The sequence below is a fragment of the Cetorhinus maximus genome, chromosome 27 (genome assembly GCF_964194155.1).
Source record: "Cetorhinus maximus chromosome 27, sCetMax3.hap1.1, whole genome shotgun sequence".
NCBI classification, from domain to species: Eukaryota; Metazoa; Chordata; class Chondrichthyes; order Lamniformes; family Cetorhinidae; genus Cetorhinus; species Cetorhinus maximus.
Genome location: NC_135905.1, coordinates 30183839 through 30202329, shown reverse-complemented (window position 1 = coordinate 30202329; position 18491 = coordinate 30183839). Strand labels below are relative to the sequence as shown.

The 18491-nt window shown below is 43.6% G+C and overlaps 1 protein-coding gene across 2 annotated transcripts in view; it reads right to left on the bottom strand.

The window, feature by feature from the left end:
- The window catches only part of zswim8 (zinc finger, SWIM-type containing 8), a 188356-nt gene that overhangs the window by 84616 nt on the left and 85249 nt on the right, over nucleotides 1-18491 (bottom strand). For both annotated transcript variants that reach the window (XM_078531005.1, XM_078531003.1), the window contains one exon: nucleotides 1179-1351. In XM_078531005.1, the coding sequence (XP_078387131.1) occupies nucleotides 1179-1351 (173 nt within the window). The remainder of the gene's footprint in view (nucleotides 1-1178; nucleotides 1352-18491) is intronic.

The following is an 18491-nucleotide window of genomic DNA, read 5'->3' as shown; positions in this document are numbered from 1 at the left end:
TCCATTGCACTAGGCTACCGAAAAGTTGAGCTCTCAGTTGGACAGCACACCGCATCACAGAGAAAGTTCCATTGATCAGTCATGCCTTACAGGGAAAGAAGGCACTAGTCATCGCCTTCTGCTCTCTCAAACCTCCCAGCACACAAAGCACAGGTTTTCAAACTGAGATTGCAGGACCCCAATGGTCTGTGACGGCATTACAAGGGCAACCAAGGTTTTCCAACGCCTGATTTTTTTTTTGCATTTATTGGCTGATCTCCTTAGCCTCCTCCAGCCCCACAATCCTTCGAGATCTCTGCGTTCTTCCAATTCTGGCCTCTTGTGCATCCCCAATTTCCATTGCTGTTCCATTGGTGGCCATGCCTTCAGCTGTGCAAGCCCTAAGTTCTGAAATCCCTCCCTAAACTTTTCTGCCTTTCCACTTTTAAGACCCTCCTTAAAACCTACCCCTCTGACCAAGCTTTTGGCCACGTGTCCTAATTTCTCGCCAAGTGGCTTGGAATCCAATTTTGTTTAATAACACTCGTATGAAGCACATTAGGATATTTTACTACCTTAAAAAGGTGCTGTATATAAACAAGTCGTTGTCGATCAGCTACAAGAAAAGCCTCTCTATAGCAAATAAAAAGGAACATTAAGGAAAGTTGAATCAGAACACAAACAAATTACACCAAAAAAAACTTGCAAGTCACAGACAAAGAATGTGGAAAGGTACTGTTGAAAATAAAGTTCTTACTCAGGAAGGGAAGGCAAGAGACTAAACAAAAACTTAAGCTAATTCCTCCCAGGACCAAGGAATAAAGATTTGAGGCAGAGTCTTCAAGACCAAGATTTTCCAAGTGACAATTTGATTTATGTTTTCATAGTGGATGCTCCAGCACTCAATGAATAATAAAAAAAAATGTACGACTATGGATCAGAGTGCAAGAAGCTGGTTATTTGGTGCGATGCAGGGGACAGAGGCGTTATTTCTGTGCTATGAAAAGTTTGGGCACAGTTCTCCACCAACCGATTACAAATTTCTGGCTGTGTTCACTGACCAAGGAGAAAGCCATCACTCCTTCAATATTTTAAATCATCCTGATGTCAGTGGGAAACGCGGTTTGCAAAGATAAGCAATACTTTCTATCTGCATTTGAAACAGCAGAAGCAAAAATCAAAATTCACATTATACTTACATTGTGTATTCTGAAGAGACAAAGCGCTACCACATGGGCACACCATTTAGCTCCTGCTCCACAGGTACAGCTACACGAGGTTATCCTGCAGCGGTCAAACATAACAGCTACATTGAATGCTCCTTTAGCTTGAGCAGTCTGTGGAGGAACCACTGTGGCACTCAAGTGAAATCCTGTTTTGGGCAGGCGGGAGGAAGAGAAAAGGAAACAAAGTTTGTAGTGATCAATGCTCACATGATAATCTAGAGTGCATAAGTGTTAGGCATCAAAAAATCTTATATTTGCATGTACTTCCTGTTATCAGGTTGTCACACTTTCGTACTAACTTAACTCCATTGTAAATTCCTGTGTCCACATTCTTAACAGGAAACGCCTATGTAAACTTGTCACACTGTAATTGTATCCAGTCACCAGTGGTGGTTCTGTAGCTACTCACATTTGCATCACCCAAGCCCTCACCCCCTACAATACAAAAATTCCTCTGCTCTAACCAATTCATTACCTCCCAAATTGTCACAAGTTTTGTTACATGACTATAAAATAATAAAATGGAATCAGAACAAAAACACAAATTGTGTCAATAATATAAAATTATAAATATAATAATATTACTGCAAAGAGAGACTTTTTTTTTTATCTGTTCATGGGATGTGGGCATTGCTGGCTGGGCCAGCATTTATTGCCCACCCCTAATTGCCCTTGCTGAGAGGGCATTTAAGCGTCAATCACATTGCTGTGGGTCTAGATAGCAGATTTCCTTCCTTCATAACCCATCTGGATGTAAGTGAACCACAAATGTTTTTACAACAATTGGCAATGGCTTTGTGGTCAGGTTTTCATTGAATTCAAATTTCACCACCTGCCGTGGTGGGATTCGAACCCAGAGCATTACCCTGGGTCTCTGGAATACTGGTCCAGTGACAATACCACTACGCCACCACCTCCCCCTGTTGCTGAAGCTGAAGCTCCTCGTCTTGCATTGATCATGACAAATGCAAGAATGCCAAATTTCAAACAATCACAACAATTTATACTACAGGAGAAAAAGATGTTGATCAGTTGGTAAGTGGGCTCTGATTGGCCGAATGGTTGTCCTGGAGAAAGCAAAGGGGAATAATTGGCTCTCCTTGCTTCCAGGTAATTCAAATATTCTTCAGCAATTCTTTGGTAATTCTTCAGCAAAATGTCTCCCTTTTCAACAATATTCAATATAAAGTCTATTATATAAAAATGAGGATAAAATGCATGGCTTTGAAATGATTGTTGAACTACATCTGTGCATCCTGGTCATATTATTTTACTACCCTGTAACTCTGCTCCTTCTCAGGAGGTCCAGCTTTGTTTATGTTACACAAGAGCAAAAGCCAAATGTTTTGTTGGCAGGTTCCAACTTGAACAGTTATTCTAATTCACCACCACCTATTAGTAAGATTCACTGGCTTCCCATCTGAGGCACTAAAACAAACCAGTGTGTTTATTCATTGTAGAGCGATTGCTGAGAGACACAATAGGAGGACTGAGTAAAGACAAGTGCATCAGCTTCTAACTAAAATCAGATACCAATGGGACAAGTGCTTCTCCATGGCAGATGTCAGCTATCTTTATCGCTTTGTGATGCTGAAGCTGGATGCTGGGACTCACAGGGACAGCACCCACTGCACTGCCCTCGTCGATCCTCCACGTTGCTACCTCAAAAAATTCAATTAAGTTTTACTTAGAACACAGAAGGCTGAGGGGTGACCTAATTGAGGTGCACGAAGTTATGAGGTGGTCTAGATAGGGTGGACTGGATAGACCTGTTTCCCCTAGCTGAGGGGTCAATTGCTGGAGGAGAGGGGGGAGAGGGCTTCAAGGTGATTGGTAGAAAGGTTAGAGGGGACATGAGGAAAAGCTCTCTCCACCAGAGGCTGGTGGGCGTCTGGAATTTGTTGCCTGAATGGGTGGTTGAGGCTGAAATTCTCAACTCATTTATAAGATACCGGGATCTGCACCTGAAGGGCTGTAACCTGCAAGGCCACAAACCAGGGGCTGGAAAGTGGGATTAAAAATGAGCGGCTGGTTTCTTTTTCCCTGTTTCATGGCTGGCGCAGAGACGATGGGCTGAATGGCCTTGTTCTGCACTGTAACTTTTCTATGGAAAGAAGCCCAGAAATGGCCTTTAGTAAAATGAAATATTCAAACCAAAATGGCGAAGGGAACTCGCCCAAAAATAAATCATTAAAAAATAACTACTCAAAGATGAAAGGCATCCATGTTGGGGAATTGAATACTCTTCACTTCTGCATTTATTGTTGGCAGACCGACAGCCCTCGGGTCCGATAGATCACAGCGTGCCTGTTCCAACGCCCGTTCACAGAACAACATCCTATCCTGCCGCACATTCCCATTTCTCCATACCAGCTGAGAGATTTACAATCTGTTGACGACGTGTTTTGAGGCTCTGTCTGTTCGGAGCTGGGTCGAAGCTTCCCAAATGCATTTCACGGAGCATCTTTCTGAGATGCAATGCCCTCACCATAGTTACGAGGGCTGGCTTCATATCCAGGTCTCAAAGGTGAAAGGACAATGTGCTCAGAGTTCCAATATGTCCTCTTTGGTATTTCATGAGTGAATTTTACAATATTCAAAATTCTTTTGTTTGCAAAATAATTCATGATTTTAATGCATAATCCAGAAATATAAGAACAGATATTGCAGAAAAAAATATAACTTTAGTGTAGAACTACTCCATTAGAATGATCACCAAATGATACATTGATTATAATCTGTTCATTTCTGTATTCACTTAAATTCTTATTAGCACTTAATGAACTCCTCAATGCCACAATTTGGCACATTATGTTCGTGTTTGCAGCTACATTGGAGTATTGAGACTTTGGAAAATTGCCGACACAGCATTTCCAACGTACATAATTCATGAAAAGCTGGAAAGGCTTGGAAAAAACTCAAATTGCCTCAAGGATTGATTGATTGACAAGCAACTTCTTGAATGAGTAAGCTGAAAGATGCCTGAACAGAGTGACGGGGGGGTACACACACAAGTCTTTTGAAGGTGGCAGGGCAAGCCGGGAAGGCTGTTAAAAAGCCATACAGAAGCCTTGGTTTAATAAATAGAAGCCCAGAAGGGTACAAAAACAAGGAGGTTATGTTACACCTTTATAAAACACTGGGAAAACCCTTAGCTGGAGTATCGTGGTCAATTCTGAGCAACACGCTTCAGGAAGCCTATCAACGCCTTTATAGGGAGAATGCAAAGGAGATTTATGAAAATGGTACCAGGCATGAAAGACTTCAGTTATGTGGAGACACAAGAGAAACTGGTGCTGTTCTCCTTAGAGCAGAGAAGGTTAAGGGGGGGGAATTATATAGAGGTCTTCTAAACGTTGTATTGTTTTGAAAGAACAAATAGAGAGAAACTGATTTCAGTGGCAGAGTAAGTAACCAGAGTATACAAGTCGAAGGTAATTGGCAAAAGACCCACAGCATCATGAGGGAAAAATATTTTCTACGGCAAGTCGTTATGATCTGGAATGCACTGACTGAAAGGGTGATGGAAGCAGTTTAATAATCACTCCTAAGACGGAATTGGATCAAAGCTTGAAATGGAAAAATCTGCAGTACTATATGGCAAAAAGGCAGCAGAGTGGGACCAATTGTGTCATGTAAGTATAATAATTGTCATAATTATAGTGATTTATTTTAAAAGTAGGTTAATGGTGGGGTTTGGATAGTGTGTGAGTGCGCGCATGTGTGTTTGAGAGAGTGAGTGTGCGGGGTTTAATTGAATTGGAGACTGGAGGCTTTGATTCATCAAACGAAGCTGGGTTTGAAGCGCTAAATAGGTAAACATGGCTGAAGTCTTAGAATGTGAGGTGAGGAGAATTTGCGTTTTTAGATAAATCAGGGTAGTTTGAATTTCAAAGAGATGGTAAGATGTTACACCTAGCCAGAGAAGCTAGGCAAAACAGTGTGTTTATTTACCCCAAAGGTTCCTGATAATATTAGCACCATGAAAAGATTTATATTACGAGAAAGATAAAGTTCCAAAGACATACGGGAACAATGGAATTTACATTAAAAGGGAGAAACATGTATAAAGGAGAACGAGGCTGTGCGTCAGGGAAGGCATTGTAAGATCTGCCAGAAGTGTGATAAAGCCTCCAGTATTTGTGCATTACGCTGCTGTCTACAGAAACCGAAGCTGGGAAAAGCCACTTTGAATTCTCCTGTCCAGGGTATTGTGACGACTTGCCTGGATCTGTTTAAAATCTATTTTTTTACCTTTGCCTTAAAGGGGGTGTAACTGGAAGCCAGATTAATTAGGGTTTTAGGAGTTATTATCGTAGTAATTTATAGACCTATGTATTTGCTTAAAATCTTTTCTTTCATTAATAAATGTTTAATTTAGTTTTCTAAAAAAAATCTCTGAAGTTTTGGTACTTCTCAATTCAGGGCATGCATCTCAAAATAAAATACAAACTGCAAAACCGTTGTGACCATGAGATCAAGTTCTCCTCGTGGATTTGATCCACCTGTTGCACATCGTCTACCGCATCATAACAATTGGATAACTCTTTCAAAGAGCTGGCACAGGCAGGATGGGCTGAATGGCCTCATTCTATGATGGTCAAGAAAGGCAGCATTTATACAGACGATATAGAACAAAACTATTTTGATGGGGTACTACTAGAGACCAAACAAATGATTATACTAAGGGTTGTAAACACTATTGTGTAGATCAGTTAACCGTTCATACAATTGGCATTTAGCAATTCACAGCAACGGCTACAGATAAATCAAATTTTATGAAAATAACACAGGGTTCCAATGTTCTGTGGAGCAAACTCAGTAATCTCATTAATTTTCCTGATTAAAACTAAAGTAATCATGGGGAAGAAAACACACTTCCAAGGCACTGTAGTTGCCTGAAGGTATTTGTAAAATATTAAACATATCTGCATCACTTTACCTTCTCTTATTTAATTGTCTAGAAAACTGAAAATTTTCTACCAGCGGCACTGACGGTTCAACAAATTCTCTTTGAATCTCAATGGGAACATTTGACTTTAACAGGTCACCCACAGATTTGCTGTGTTATCCCCGGCTCAGTTGGTAGCTCTATGGCCTCAGAGGCAGAAGGTTGTGGTTTCAAGTCTCACCCCAGAGATTCGAACACGTAACATAGCCTGATACTTCAGTGCAGCGCTCCCTCAGTGCTGCGCTCCCTCAGTGCAGCGCTCCCTCAGTGCAGCGCTCCCTCAGTGCAGCGCTCCCTCAGTGCTGCGCTCCCTCAGTGCTGCGCTCCCTCAGTGCTGCGCTCCCTCAGTGCTGCGCTCCCTCAGTGCTGCGCTCCCTCAGTGCTGCGCTCCCTCAGTGCTGCGCTCCCTCAGTGCTGCGCTCCCTCAGTGCTGCGCTCCCTCAGTGCTGCGCTCCCTCAGTGCTGCGCTCCCTCAGTGCTGCACTGTCTGTGGCAACGTCTTCCAGGTGAGAAGTTAAACTGCAGTCTTGCCTTCCATCTCAGACGGGTGTGAGAAATCCTACAGCAGGGCAATTCTGTCCTGTGTCCTGTCCAATATTTAGGGGGAGGCGGTGGTGTAGTGGTACTGTCACTGGACTAGTAATACAGAGACCCAGGGTAATGCTCTGGGGACCATAATATTAAATGTAATACCTCCAAATCTCCAGCTTTGCAGATGACACAAAGCTGTGTGGGAGGGTGAGCTGTGAGGAGGATGCAGAGATGCTTCAGTGTGATTTGGGCAAGCTGAGTGAGTGGGCAAATGCATGGCAGATGCAGTATAATATGGATAAATGTGAGGTTATCCATTTTGGTAGCAAAAACAGGAAGGCAGATTATTATCTGAATGGCTATAAATTGAGAGAGGGGAATGTGCAACGAGACCTGGGTGTCCTCATACACCAGTCGCTGAAGGTAAGCATGCAGGTGCAGCAGGTGGTAATGAAGGCAAATGGTATATTGGCCTTCATAGCCAAAGGATTCGAGTACAGGAGCAGGGATGTCTTGCTGCAATTGTACAGGGCCTTGGTGAGACCACACCTGGAATATTGTGTGCAGTTTTGGTCTCCTTATCTGAGGAAGAATGTACTTGCTATAGAGGGAGTGCAGCGAAGGTTTACCAGACTGATTCCTGGGATGGCGGGACTGACATATGCAGAGAGATTGAGTCAGTTAGGATTATATTCGCTGGAGTTCAGAAGGAGGGGGGGATCTCATAGAAACCTATAAAATTCTAACAGGACCAGACAGGGTAGATGCAGGAAGGATGTTCCCGATGGTGGGGGAGTCCAGAGTCAGGGATCACAGTCTGAGGATATGGGGTAGACCATTTAGGACTGAGATGAGGAGAAATTTCTTCACCCAGAGTGTGGTGAGCCTGTGGAATTCGATACCACAGAAAGTAGTTGAGGCCAAAACATTGTATGTTTTCAAGAAGGAGTTAGATATAGCTCCTGGGGTGAAAGGGATCAAAGGGTATGGGGAGAAAGCGGGAGCAGGCTATTGAGTTGGATGATCAGCCATGATCATAATGAATGGCGGAGCAGGCTCGAAAGGCCGAACGGCCTTCTCCTGCTCCTAGTTTCTATGTTTCTATGACCCGGGTTTGGGTCCTGGCAGATGATGGGAGTTTGAATTCAATAAAATAAAAAATCTGGAATTAAAAGTCTAATGATGACCACAAAACCATTTTTGATCGTCATTAAAAAAACCACCTGGGTCACTAATGTCCTTTAGGGAAGGAAATCTGCCGTCCTTACCTGGTCTGGCCTACATGTGACTCCAGACCCACAGCAATGTGGTTGACTCTTAACTGCCCTCTGAAATGGTCTAGCAAACCACTCAGTTCAAAAGCAATGATGCAATGAGGAATGGGATAGGAGGAATGCTGGCCTTGCCAAAAAAGAATAAAAGAAAGAAACGGTCACTGGCAGTGATAGTAGAAGCAGCTGGAATTGAAGAATTAAGAGGATCACACCAAACGAACAAGTGAGATGGACTGCACTAATGCAGATAAAACCTGTTCTTCAATTTTCAATCTGCTACAAAAACGATTTACAAAGTGCTCTGGGAAATTAACTGGAGACAGAGAAAGTATTTAAAGGATAAGCTGTCCATTTATATCAAAGATTAATGTGGTTTGATTGCAGTTAGTAGGCGGTGGCATTTAGTGTTAAACCGTGAACTCTAACCCAGCCCTATAGCCTGCACAAAACGACAACCACAGTAGAAAAAACCATTTGAAATGCTTTGCCTTTAAGTCTAATTTCAGATTCTTTAATAGAATTAAGTTCAAGGTCTATTATTTTGTAGAAAGATATGCACCAGCACATATTTTGCACGCTCTGGTTCCAGAACATTATGTCCCAAGATTGAATGCCAAATCTGGAAGATCGCACAGTGCCCAATACAAAAACAAGGCTGAGGAGAAAGAGAAAGTAGGTGGTTCGACCCAGAGAGAATCGGTAAAACCGTGGACTGGTCGCAACACCAAAGAAACGTGTGGAGCCGCCACACTGGTCATTTTGCTGATTGCAAAATAACAGATCCAGAATATGGCAGTGATTAAAATGGGAAAATAATGCTACCCAGATCACAAAACAACTACACAAGGCATACAGATTGTAATGCTAAGATAAAAACCAAAAACTGCGGATGCTGGAAATCCAAAACAAAAACAAAAATACCTGGAAAAACTCAGCAGGTCTGACAGCATCTGCGGAGAGGAAGACAGTTAACGTTTCGAGTCCGTATGACTCTTCAGAGCTAAAGGGAAGTAGAAATGTGGGGAAATTTATATTGTTCAAGGGGGTTGGAGCAGGTGAAGTTTGATAGAAGACCAGTGACAAGTGGCGGCAAAGGCGAGATTGCAAAAGATGTCATAAACAAAAGGTCAAAGGGGTGTTGATGGTGGTGATACTGACTAAAGGAGGTGCTAATGGTGACATTAAGAGTAGAAAGCAGGATGTGATAGTGGCCAGACCAATGTAAGCACTCTGGAAAGAACAACAGACAGATGGGCCCTAGCGGAGGTGGGTTGGGGGAGGGGACGGTGGTAGGAAAAAAGATCGAAAATAGGCTAAAAGCTGGGGATTAAACAATGAATAAAAATGGAATTAAATTTTAAAATAATAATGATAAAAATAAGTGGAAAAAATAAAAATTAAAAATAAAAATGAATATTGAAGAAAGGAATCAAAAAGGGAGTGAGGATGGAGGAGAGAGTTCATGATCTAAAGTTGTTGAACTCAATATTCAGTCCGGAAGGCTGTAAAGTGCCTAGTTGGAAGATGAGGTGCTGTTCCTCCAGTTTGCGTTGAGCTTCACTGGAACAATGCAGCAGGCCAAGAACAGATATGTGGGCATGAGAGCAGGGTGGAGTGTTGAAATGGCAAGCGACAGGGAGGTCTGGGTAATGCTTGCGGACAGACCGAAGGTGTTCTGCAAAGCGGTCACTCAGTCTGCGCTTGGTCTCTCCAATGTAGAGGAAACCGCATTGGGAGCAGCGAATGCAGTAGACCAAACTGAGGGAAGTGCAAGTGAAGCTTCACTTGAAAGGAGTGTTTGGGCCCTTGCACAGTGCGGAGAGGGGAAGTAAAGGGGCAGGTGTTGCACCTTCTGCGATTGCACGGGAGGGGGTTGAGGTGTTGGAGGTGATGGAGGAGTGGACCAGGGTGTCCTGGAGGGAATGGTCCCTATGGAATGCTGACAGGTGGGGGTGAAGGGAAGATGTGTTTGGTGGCGGCATCATGCTAGAGTTGGCGGAAATGGCAGAGGATGATCCTTTGAATGCGGAAGCTGGTGGGGTGAAAAGTGAGGACAAGAGGGACACTATCATGGTTCTGGGAGGGAGAGGAAGGTGTGAGGGCGGATGCATGGGAGATGGGCCGGACACGGTTGAGGGCCCTGTCAACCACCATGGGTGGGAAACCTTGGTTAAGGAAGAAGGAAGACATGTCAGAGGAACTGTTTTGGAAAGTGGCATCATCAGAACAGAGAGAATGGGATGGAGTCCTTACAGGGAGCGGGGTGTGAGGAGCTGTAGTTGAGGTAGCTGTGGGAGTCGATAGGCTTGTAATGGATATTGGCGGACAGGTTATCACCAGAAATTGAGAAATTGAGAGGTCAAGGAAGGGAAGGGAAGTGTCAGTGATGGACCATGTGAAAGTGATGGAGGGGTGGAAATTGGAAGCAAAATTGATAAATTTTTCCAGGTCCTGACGAGAGCATGAAGCAGCACCAAAGTAATCATCGATGTACCGGAGAAAGAGTTGTGGGAAGGGGCCGGAGTAGGACTGGAACAAGGAATGTTCCACATACCCCATAAAGAGACAGGAATAGCTGGGGCCCATGCGGGTACCCATAGCCACACCTTTTATTTGGAGGAAGTGAGAGGAGTTAAAGGAGAAATTGTTCAGTGTGAGAACAAGTTCAGCCAGACGGAGGAGAGTAGTGGTGGATGGGGATTGTTCGGGCCTCTGTTCGAGGAAGAAGCGGAGAGCCATCAGACCATCCTGGTGAGGGATGGAGGTGTAGAGGGATTGGACGTCCATGGTGAAGAGGAGGTGGTTAGGGCCAGAGAACTGAAAATTGTTGATATGACGTAAGATGTCAGAGGAATCACGGATGTAGGTGGGAAGGGACTGGACAAGGGGAGAGAGAATGGAGTTAAGATAACGAGAAATGAGTAAGTGAGTTTTCCACCTGTTCCTGCCCCACGGAACTCATTTCTTCCTATCTTGACTCCGTTCTCTCTCCCCTCGTCCAGTCCCTTCCCACCTATATCCATAGGGACCGTTCCCGCCAGGACACCCTGGTCCACTCCTCCATCACCTCAACCCCCTCCCACGGCACCTTCCCAAGCAATCACAGAAGGTGCAACACCTGCCCCTTTACTTCTCCCTCCTCACCATCCAAGGGCCCAAACACTCCTTTCAAGTGATTGCACTTCCCTCAATTTGGTCTACTGCATTCACTGCACCCAGTGGGGTCTCCTCTACATTGGAGAGACCAAACGCAGACTGGGTGACCGCTTTGCGGAACACCTTCGGTCTGTCCACAAGTATTACCCAGACCTCCCTGTCGCTTGCCATTTCAACACTCCACCCTGTTCTCTTGCCCACATATCTGTCCTTGGCTTGCTGCATTGTTCCAGTAAAGCTCAACGCAAACTGGAGAAACAGCACCTCATCTTCCGATTAGCACTTTACAGCCTTCCGGACTGAATATTGAGTTCAACAACTTCAGATCATGAACTCTCTCCTCCATCCCTACCCCTTTTCCGATCCCCTTTATTCAATATTCATTTTTATTTTTTTATTTTTTTATTTCTGCTTATTTTTATTATTATTTTAAAAAAATTTATTTCCATTTTTATTCATTGTTTTATCCCCACCTTTTATCCTATTTTCGAACTTTTTTCCCACCACCATCCCCTCCCCCCCGCCCCAACCCCACTAGGGCCATCTGTCACTTGCTCATGTTGTTCTTTCCAAAGTGCTTACCCTTATCCTGCTATTATCACATTCTGCTTTCTACCCTTAATGTCACCATCAACACCTCCTTTAACCAGTACCACCACCATTAACACCCCTTTGACCTTTTGTTTATAACATCTTTGTCAATCTCTCCTTTACCTCCACCTATCACTGGCCTTCTATCCAGCTTCACCTGCTCCACCCCCCCTTAAACAGTATAAATTTCACCACATTTCTACTTCCCTTTAGCTCTGAGTCATATGGACTCGAAACGTTAACTCTGTCTTTCTATCCACAGATGCTATCAGACTTGCTGAATTTTTCTTGCATTTTTTGTTTTTGTTTCATGATCTGGGGGACATGAGTTCAAATCTCATCATGGCAGCTGGTGGAATTTAGATTCATATTTAAAAATCTGGAATATAAAACCGATCTCAGTGATGGTGATCATGAAACTACCGCTGATTGTTATAAAAACCTTTCTGGTTCACTAATGTCCTATCATGAAGGAATCTGCCATCCTTACCTGGTCTGGCCTACAAGTGACTCCAAATCCACAGCAATGTGATTGATTCTTTAATTGCCCTCTGAAATGGCACTCAGTTCAAGGGCCGTTAGGGATGGGCAACAAACGTTGGCCTTGCCAGCGACGCCCACATCCCATGAACGAATAATGAAAACATACATACCTCACATGACCCTAATATTTAGTTATTAAAGGAATGCTAATGGAATGTTATCATTTATTGCAAGGGAAGTTGAATACAAAAGTAGGGAGGTTATGCTTCAGTTATACAGAGCAGTAGTGAGACCACATCTGGAGTACTGTATACAATATTGGTCACCTTATTTAAGGAAGAATGTAAATGCTTTGGAAGCAGTTCAGAGAAGGTTTACCAGACTAATACCTGGAGTGGGCGGGTTGCCTTATGAGGAAAGGTTGGACAGGCTACGCTTGTATCCACTGGAGTTTAGAAGAGTAAGAGGCAACTTGATTGAAACATATAAGATCCTGAGGGGCGTGGAGAGAATGCTTCCTCTTGTGGAAGAATCTAGATCTGGGGTCACTGTTTAAAAATAAGGGGTCACCCATTTAAAACGGAGATGAGGCAAAATATTTTTCCTGAGGGTCTTGAGTCTTTGGAACTCTCTTCCTGAAAAGGCGGTGGAAGCAGAGCCTTTGAATATTTTTAAGGCAGAGGTGGGTAGATTCTTGATAAGCAAGAGGGCAATAGGTTATTGGGGGTAGGCGGGATGCAGATTTGAGGTTACTATGAGATCAGCCATGATCATATTGAATGGCGGAGCAGGCTTGAGGGGCCGAATGGCCTACTCCTGCTCCTTGTTCGTATGTAGTATTACCCTATTCCGTGACCCACATATTTGTGCTCTAGTTAATGGAAGGCCTTCCATCTGAATACAACATTCTTGATGCAAACTTTGGATTGCGAGGGAAAGAATCTTTGGCTGCAATTTAACTTCACACTAAAGACCTGCATCATGACCTTATGTTACAACACACCAAGTCTAAAAGAATGTTCTCTCTACACTGTAGCTATTTATTTGAAGAAACCAGCGTTGACAAAGTTCTGGAGGTTGTTTTCTTCATTTTTGTGAAGGCCTGCAACAATGTGCAGTTTAAAGATAGACTTTCTCCAGTCCACACTTCAGCATTGCAAATATAATTTCTCACTGCAATTTAACAATGTACAATATGAGAGCTATGAAAAATGCTTGTTGCCAGTTGCAATTGAGTGGGCTGCTGTAGGAATGAAATATTACTGTGTTGAGTTAAAGGATCAACAGAGTGTATTAAAACATCGTAAACCATGAACCATGACCTGCTTGCAACTCCCATGCATACTAAGTCTTGACCTCAACTATGCCATCAGAAAGGGTCTTGGCAGGAGGTAGGCGAGTCCCCACACAGGCAAGTTTACCATGTGCTGACTATACCAAAAACAAAATACAATGTCACCAGTTCCAGCCTGTGGGCAGGACGCACTGCAGACACAGTGCACTGTTAGTGAGCAGGACGCACTGCAGACACAGTGCACTGTTAGTGAGCAGGACGCACTGCAGACACAGTGCACTGTTAGTGAGCAGGACGCACTGCAGACACAGTGCACTGTTAGTGAGCAGGACGCACTGCAGACACAGTGCACTGTTAGTGAGCAGGACGCACTGCAGACACAGTGCACTGTTAGTGAGCAGGACGCACTGCAGACACAGTGCACTGTTAGTGAGCAGGACGCACTGCAGACACAGTGCACTGTTAGTGAGCAGGACGCACTGCAGACACAGTGCACTGTTAGTGAGCAGGACGCACTGCAGACACAGTGCACTGTTAGTGAGCAGGACGCACTGCAGACACAGTGCACTGTTAGTGAGCAGGACGCACTGCAGACACAGTGCACTGTTAGTGAGCAGGACGCACTGCAGACACAGTGCACTGTTAGTGAGCAGGACGCACTGCAGACACAGTGCACTGTTAGTGAGCAGGACGCACTGCAGACACAGTGCACTGTTAGTGAGCAGGACGCACTGCAGACACAGTGCACTGTTAGTGAGCAGGACGCACTGCAGACACAGTGCACTGTTAGTGAGCAGGACGCACTGCAGACACAGTGCACTGTTAGTGAGCAGGACGCACTGCAGACACAGTGCACTGTTAGTGAGCAGGACGCACTGCAGACACAGTGCACTGTTAGTGAGCAGGACGCACTGCAGACACAGTGCACTGTTAGTGAGCAGGACGCACTGCAGACACAGTGCACTGTTAGTGAGCAGGACGCACTGCAGACACAGTGCACTGTTAGTGAGCAGGACGCACTGCAGACACAGTGCACTGTTAGTGAGCAGGACGCACTGCAGACACAGTGCACTGTTAGTGAGCAGGACGCACTGCAGACACAGTGCACTGTTAGTGAGCAGGACGCACTGCAGACACAGTGCACTGTTAGTGAGCCTGTCATGACCTCATGATGTCTCGAAACACTTTACAGCCAATGAAGTACTTTCAGTGTTGCAATGTCAGAAACATGGCAGCTAATTTGTACACAGCAAGCTCCCACAAACAGCAACGTGATAATAATCAGATAATCTGTTTTAGTGATGTTGATTGAGGGATAAATATTGCCCAGGACACCAGGAAAAACTCCCCTTCTCCTCTTTGAAATAGTGCCATGGGATCTTTAACTCCGACCTGAGAAGGCAGACAGGACCTTGGTTTATCATTTCATATGAAAGACAGCACCTCCGGCAGTGCAGCACCCTCTCAGTACTGCACTGGCAAGTCATTCTAGCTTCTTGTACTCAAGTCTCTAGAGTGGGACTTGAGTCCACAACCTGTGACTCAGGCAAGCGGGCCAGAGCTGATACCTGGAGAGAGTGAATGCTGAAGGTGGTGGAAGGGGTGCCAATCAAGTGGACTGCTTGGTCCTGGATGGTGTCAAGTTCCTTGAGTGTTGCCAGAGCTGCACTCATCCAGGCAAGTGGAGAACATTCCATCACACTCCGGAGTTGAGACTTGTAGATGGGAGAGGGGATTTGGGGAGTCTGGAGGGGAGTTACTTGCTGAGAATTCACAGCCTCTGACCTCCTCTTGTACCCACAGTATTTATGAGGCTTAGTCAAGATTAGTTCCTGGTCAATGGTGAGCCTCAGGATATTGATGGTGAGGGATTCATCGCATTGCTGTAGAACTAGAGTCAAATATAGGCCAGATCAAGAAAGAACATCAAGTTCCTTCCTTCAAAAAGAACATTAGTGAACCATTTGGCTATTTATGACAATCCAACAGCTTCATGGTCACATTTACTGGCACCAGCTTTCTATTACCAGATTCTTTTTCATTGTTTAATCGGATTCAATTAAACAATCTTCCAAGGTGGTCTTTGAACATCAGTCATCTGAATTATCAGTCCAGGCTCTGGATTACCAGTTCTGTAACATCACCACTGCATTACCATCATTACTGTGATATATGCAGTCTTGGTTTATTTTACATTTTAATTTGACTAATGCATAGTAATTTACAATAAACAAATAGAGATTATAGATTTTAAAATACTTGTGCTAAATATAGAACAAAAAGTGAATCCGAAATAGGAAGTAAGAGAGATTTTTTGACGTAACATTTACCTGTGAAGAGATACCCCAGGTTATGCACCAGTATGATGATTTAACAAGCTGAAAATACCTCTTGTGGGAAGCAGCCTCCCTATACAGTCAGCTTGCAGGACGGCCAATGAGGAATATTTAAAGACTCTTTGCTGAAATACTTTGGCAGAATTGTACATCAAAAGAAACTCCAATTGAGGCAGAATAAGGTGTCAGTTGCTCTTTGAATTCATGATAACTGTGGAACATAGGAACAGGAGTAGGCCATTCCTGGTTGATCTGTAAACTACCTCCATCTACCTGCCTTTTCCTTTATCCCTCTTAAAACCTTTGGTTAACAAAACATCTATCAATCTCAGATATGAAATTAACAATTGATATAATATCAATTGTCATTTGTGAAAGTAAGTGTTTCAGGCTCCTTCAACCTGTGTGTGTAGAAGCTAATTTCAGTTCAGAAATATCTGGCTCTAAGTTTTTAAGACTATGGCCCTTAGTCCTTGACTCCCCAACCAGCAGAAATAGTTCCCTCTACCTTAATATCTTGAAAACTTTGATCAAATCACCCCTTAACATTATAAATTCCAGGAAACACAACCTTAATTTGTGTAACCTCCTTGTTATTTAACCCTCGGAGACTCTGGTAAATCTCCGCTGCACTCCATTTGATCTGTATATTAGCACTGGGGAGACAGTGGTAATGTTGCTGAACTAGTAACCCAGGGGACATGGGTTCAAATCCCACTACAGCAGCTGGTGGAATTTAAATTCAGTTAATAAATCTGGAATATAAAGCTGTGATCAGTGATGGCGACCATGAAACCATCATCAATGGTTGTAAAAAAAAACCATCTGGTTCACTAATGCCCTTTAGGGATGGGCAACATCGCTGGCCTTGCCAGCGATGACCACATCCCATGAAAGAAAAATTACGTAATTCGCCTTTGACCATCCAACATCTTTCTTTGATTCAAGAGACAACAAGCTTCTAAACGTGGGATAACATTGCTTGAGGCAAACTCTTCAAATCATATACACTACTTCATGGGACAGCCAACTTTCACTAACTGATTACTTGATCACTTGTAAAACTTGGCTCAACTGCTAAATTATATCTATAAACGTTGCTTCCAATAATTCTGGTGTATTAATGCTTGGGGAAACCACAATAGTCCTGAAAACAAGCCATCGCTCCAGAAACTGTGGGCCATGCTTGAAATTTGCACAAATAATTTGAAATCTTCTGAAGGAAAAATTAATTACTGTTAAGTTTAGAAATACTTTGCTTCCAAATTTCCTTCATAAACAGCCCAGTTATCTATAAAATTAATCTTACTTCGCTGAATGGACAGAGGATTTTCCACGCGAAATTCACCTCACATCACCTCGCAATGACAGACAGACAGACAGCCAGACAATCTGAACAGGGGTCTCAGAATCTGGGTAGGGGTGTCCCTTAGGTTGGCCCTGTGATCTTGCCTAGCTTACCTACATTGGCTCCCAGTCTGGCATCGACTCAATTTTAAAATTCTCATCCCTCTTTTCAAATCCCTCCATGCCTCACACTCCTCATCTCTGTAAACCCATCCAGCCCTAGATCCCTCTGGGATCTCTGCAATCCTCAAATTCTGGCCTCTCGCACATCCTGACTTTAAAATTGCTCCACCATTAGCGGATGTGCCTTCAACAATCTAGGCCACAAGCTCTGGAATTCCCTCTCTAAACCTCTCTGCATAAACTCCATAAACCTACCTCCCTGGCCAAGTCTTTAGCTACCTAATATTTCCTTTTGTGGCTCAGTGTCAAATTCCATTGATAGACAGTTCTATGAAGTGCCTTGGGGCATCTTACTACATTAAAGATGCTATATAAACGCATGTTGCTGCTATGGTGGATATTGAACAGTTGTTGGAAGAATTTAGAAGGTTACAAAATTATCCAAGGAGCAAGGCGGGAAAACCCTGCACATTTCATGTTGTTCTCAGGATACAGCAAATTTATTACCTATCCTTAGTTGCCCTCTAATTGGCCAAAGGGTCTATTACAGACATCTAGTCTGCAGGTTACCACTGATCACACGCTTGCCCCCTTAAAAGAACAGGTTAAGCTACATACAACTATATTTCAACAGAACATGCACTATGCATTCCTCATTATAATGCTCCTTTCTTTATAAATGTATCCCAATAAAACATTCCATCAGCATGGATACCAGAGATCCACTGTTGATAATAAATGAGATCTTATCCACATTTTGAAAATGCTCAAAACAGGCAAGTCAGCGGCAATTGAGCCATGAGGGGATCTGACAACTCCAAAGGCAGTTACTGTTCAGTGATTGGAAAATGGAGATTACAGCATGTCATCTGCACTGTCTGCTTAAACCCAGTGCCTGAACACTGTAATGCTAATTTCCCAACCCGAGAATCTCAGGATACTGTGACCATTACTTTTCAATGATGCTAAAAATCAGCTAATCAGAAGTTGTTGATTGAAATACAGTACCTGCAGTAAAGGGATTGCTATGTTAACATCAGCAGATTGTGAACAGTATTTGTAAAGCTTACACTTCAGTGCACACAAAGACTATATTTCCCCTGAAGACTCTTCACATTAACGTGCCTGGGAAAAAGAAATTTATTTGTTTGATCTGTACACTTGTAGGAACAGGAGGTGGCCATTCAGCCCCTCGTTTCT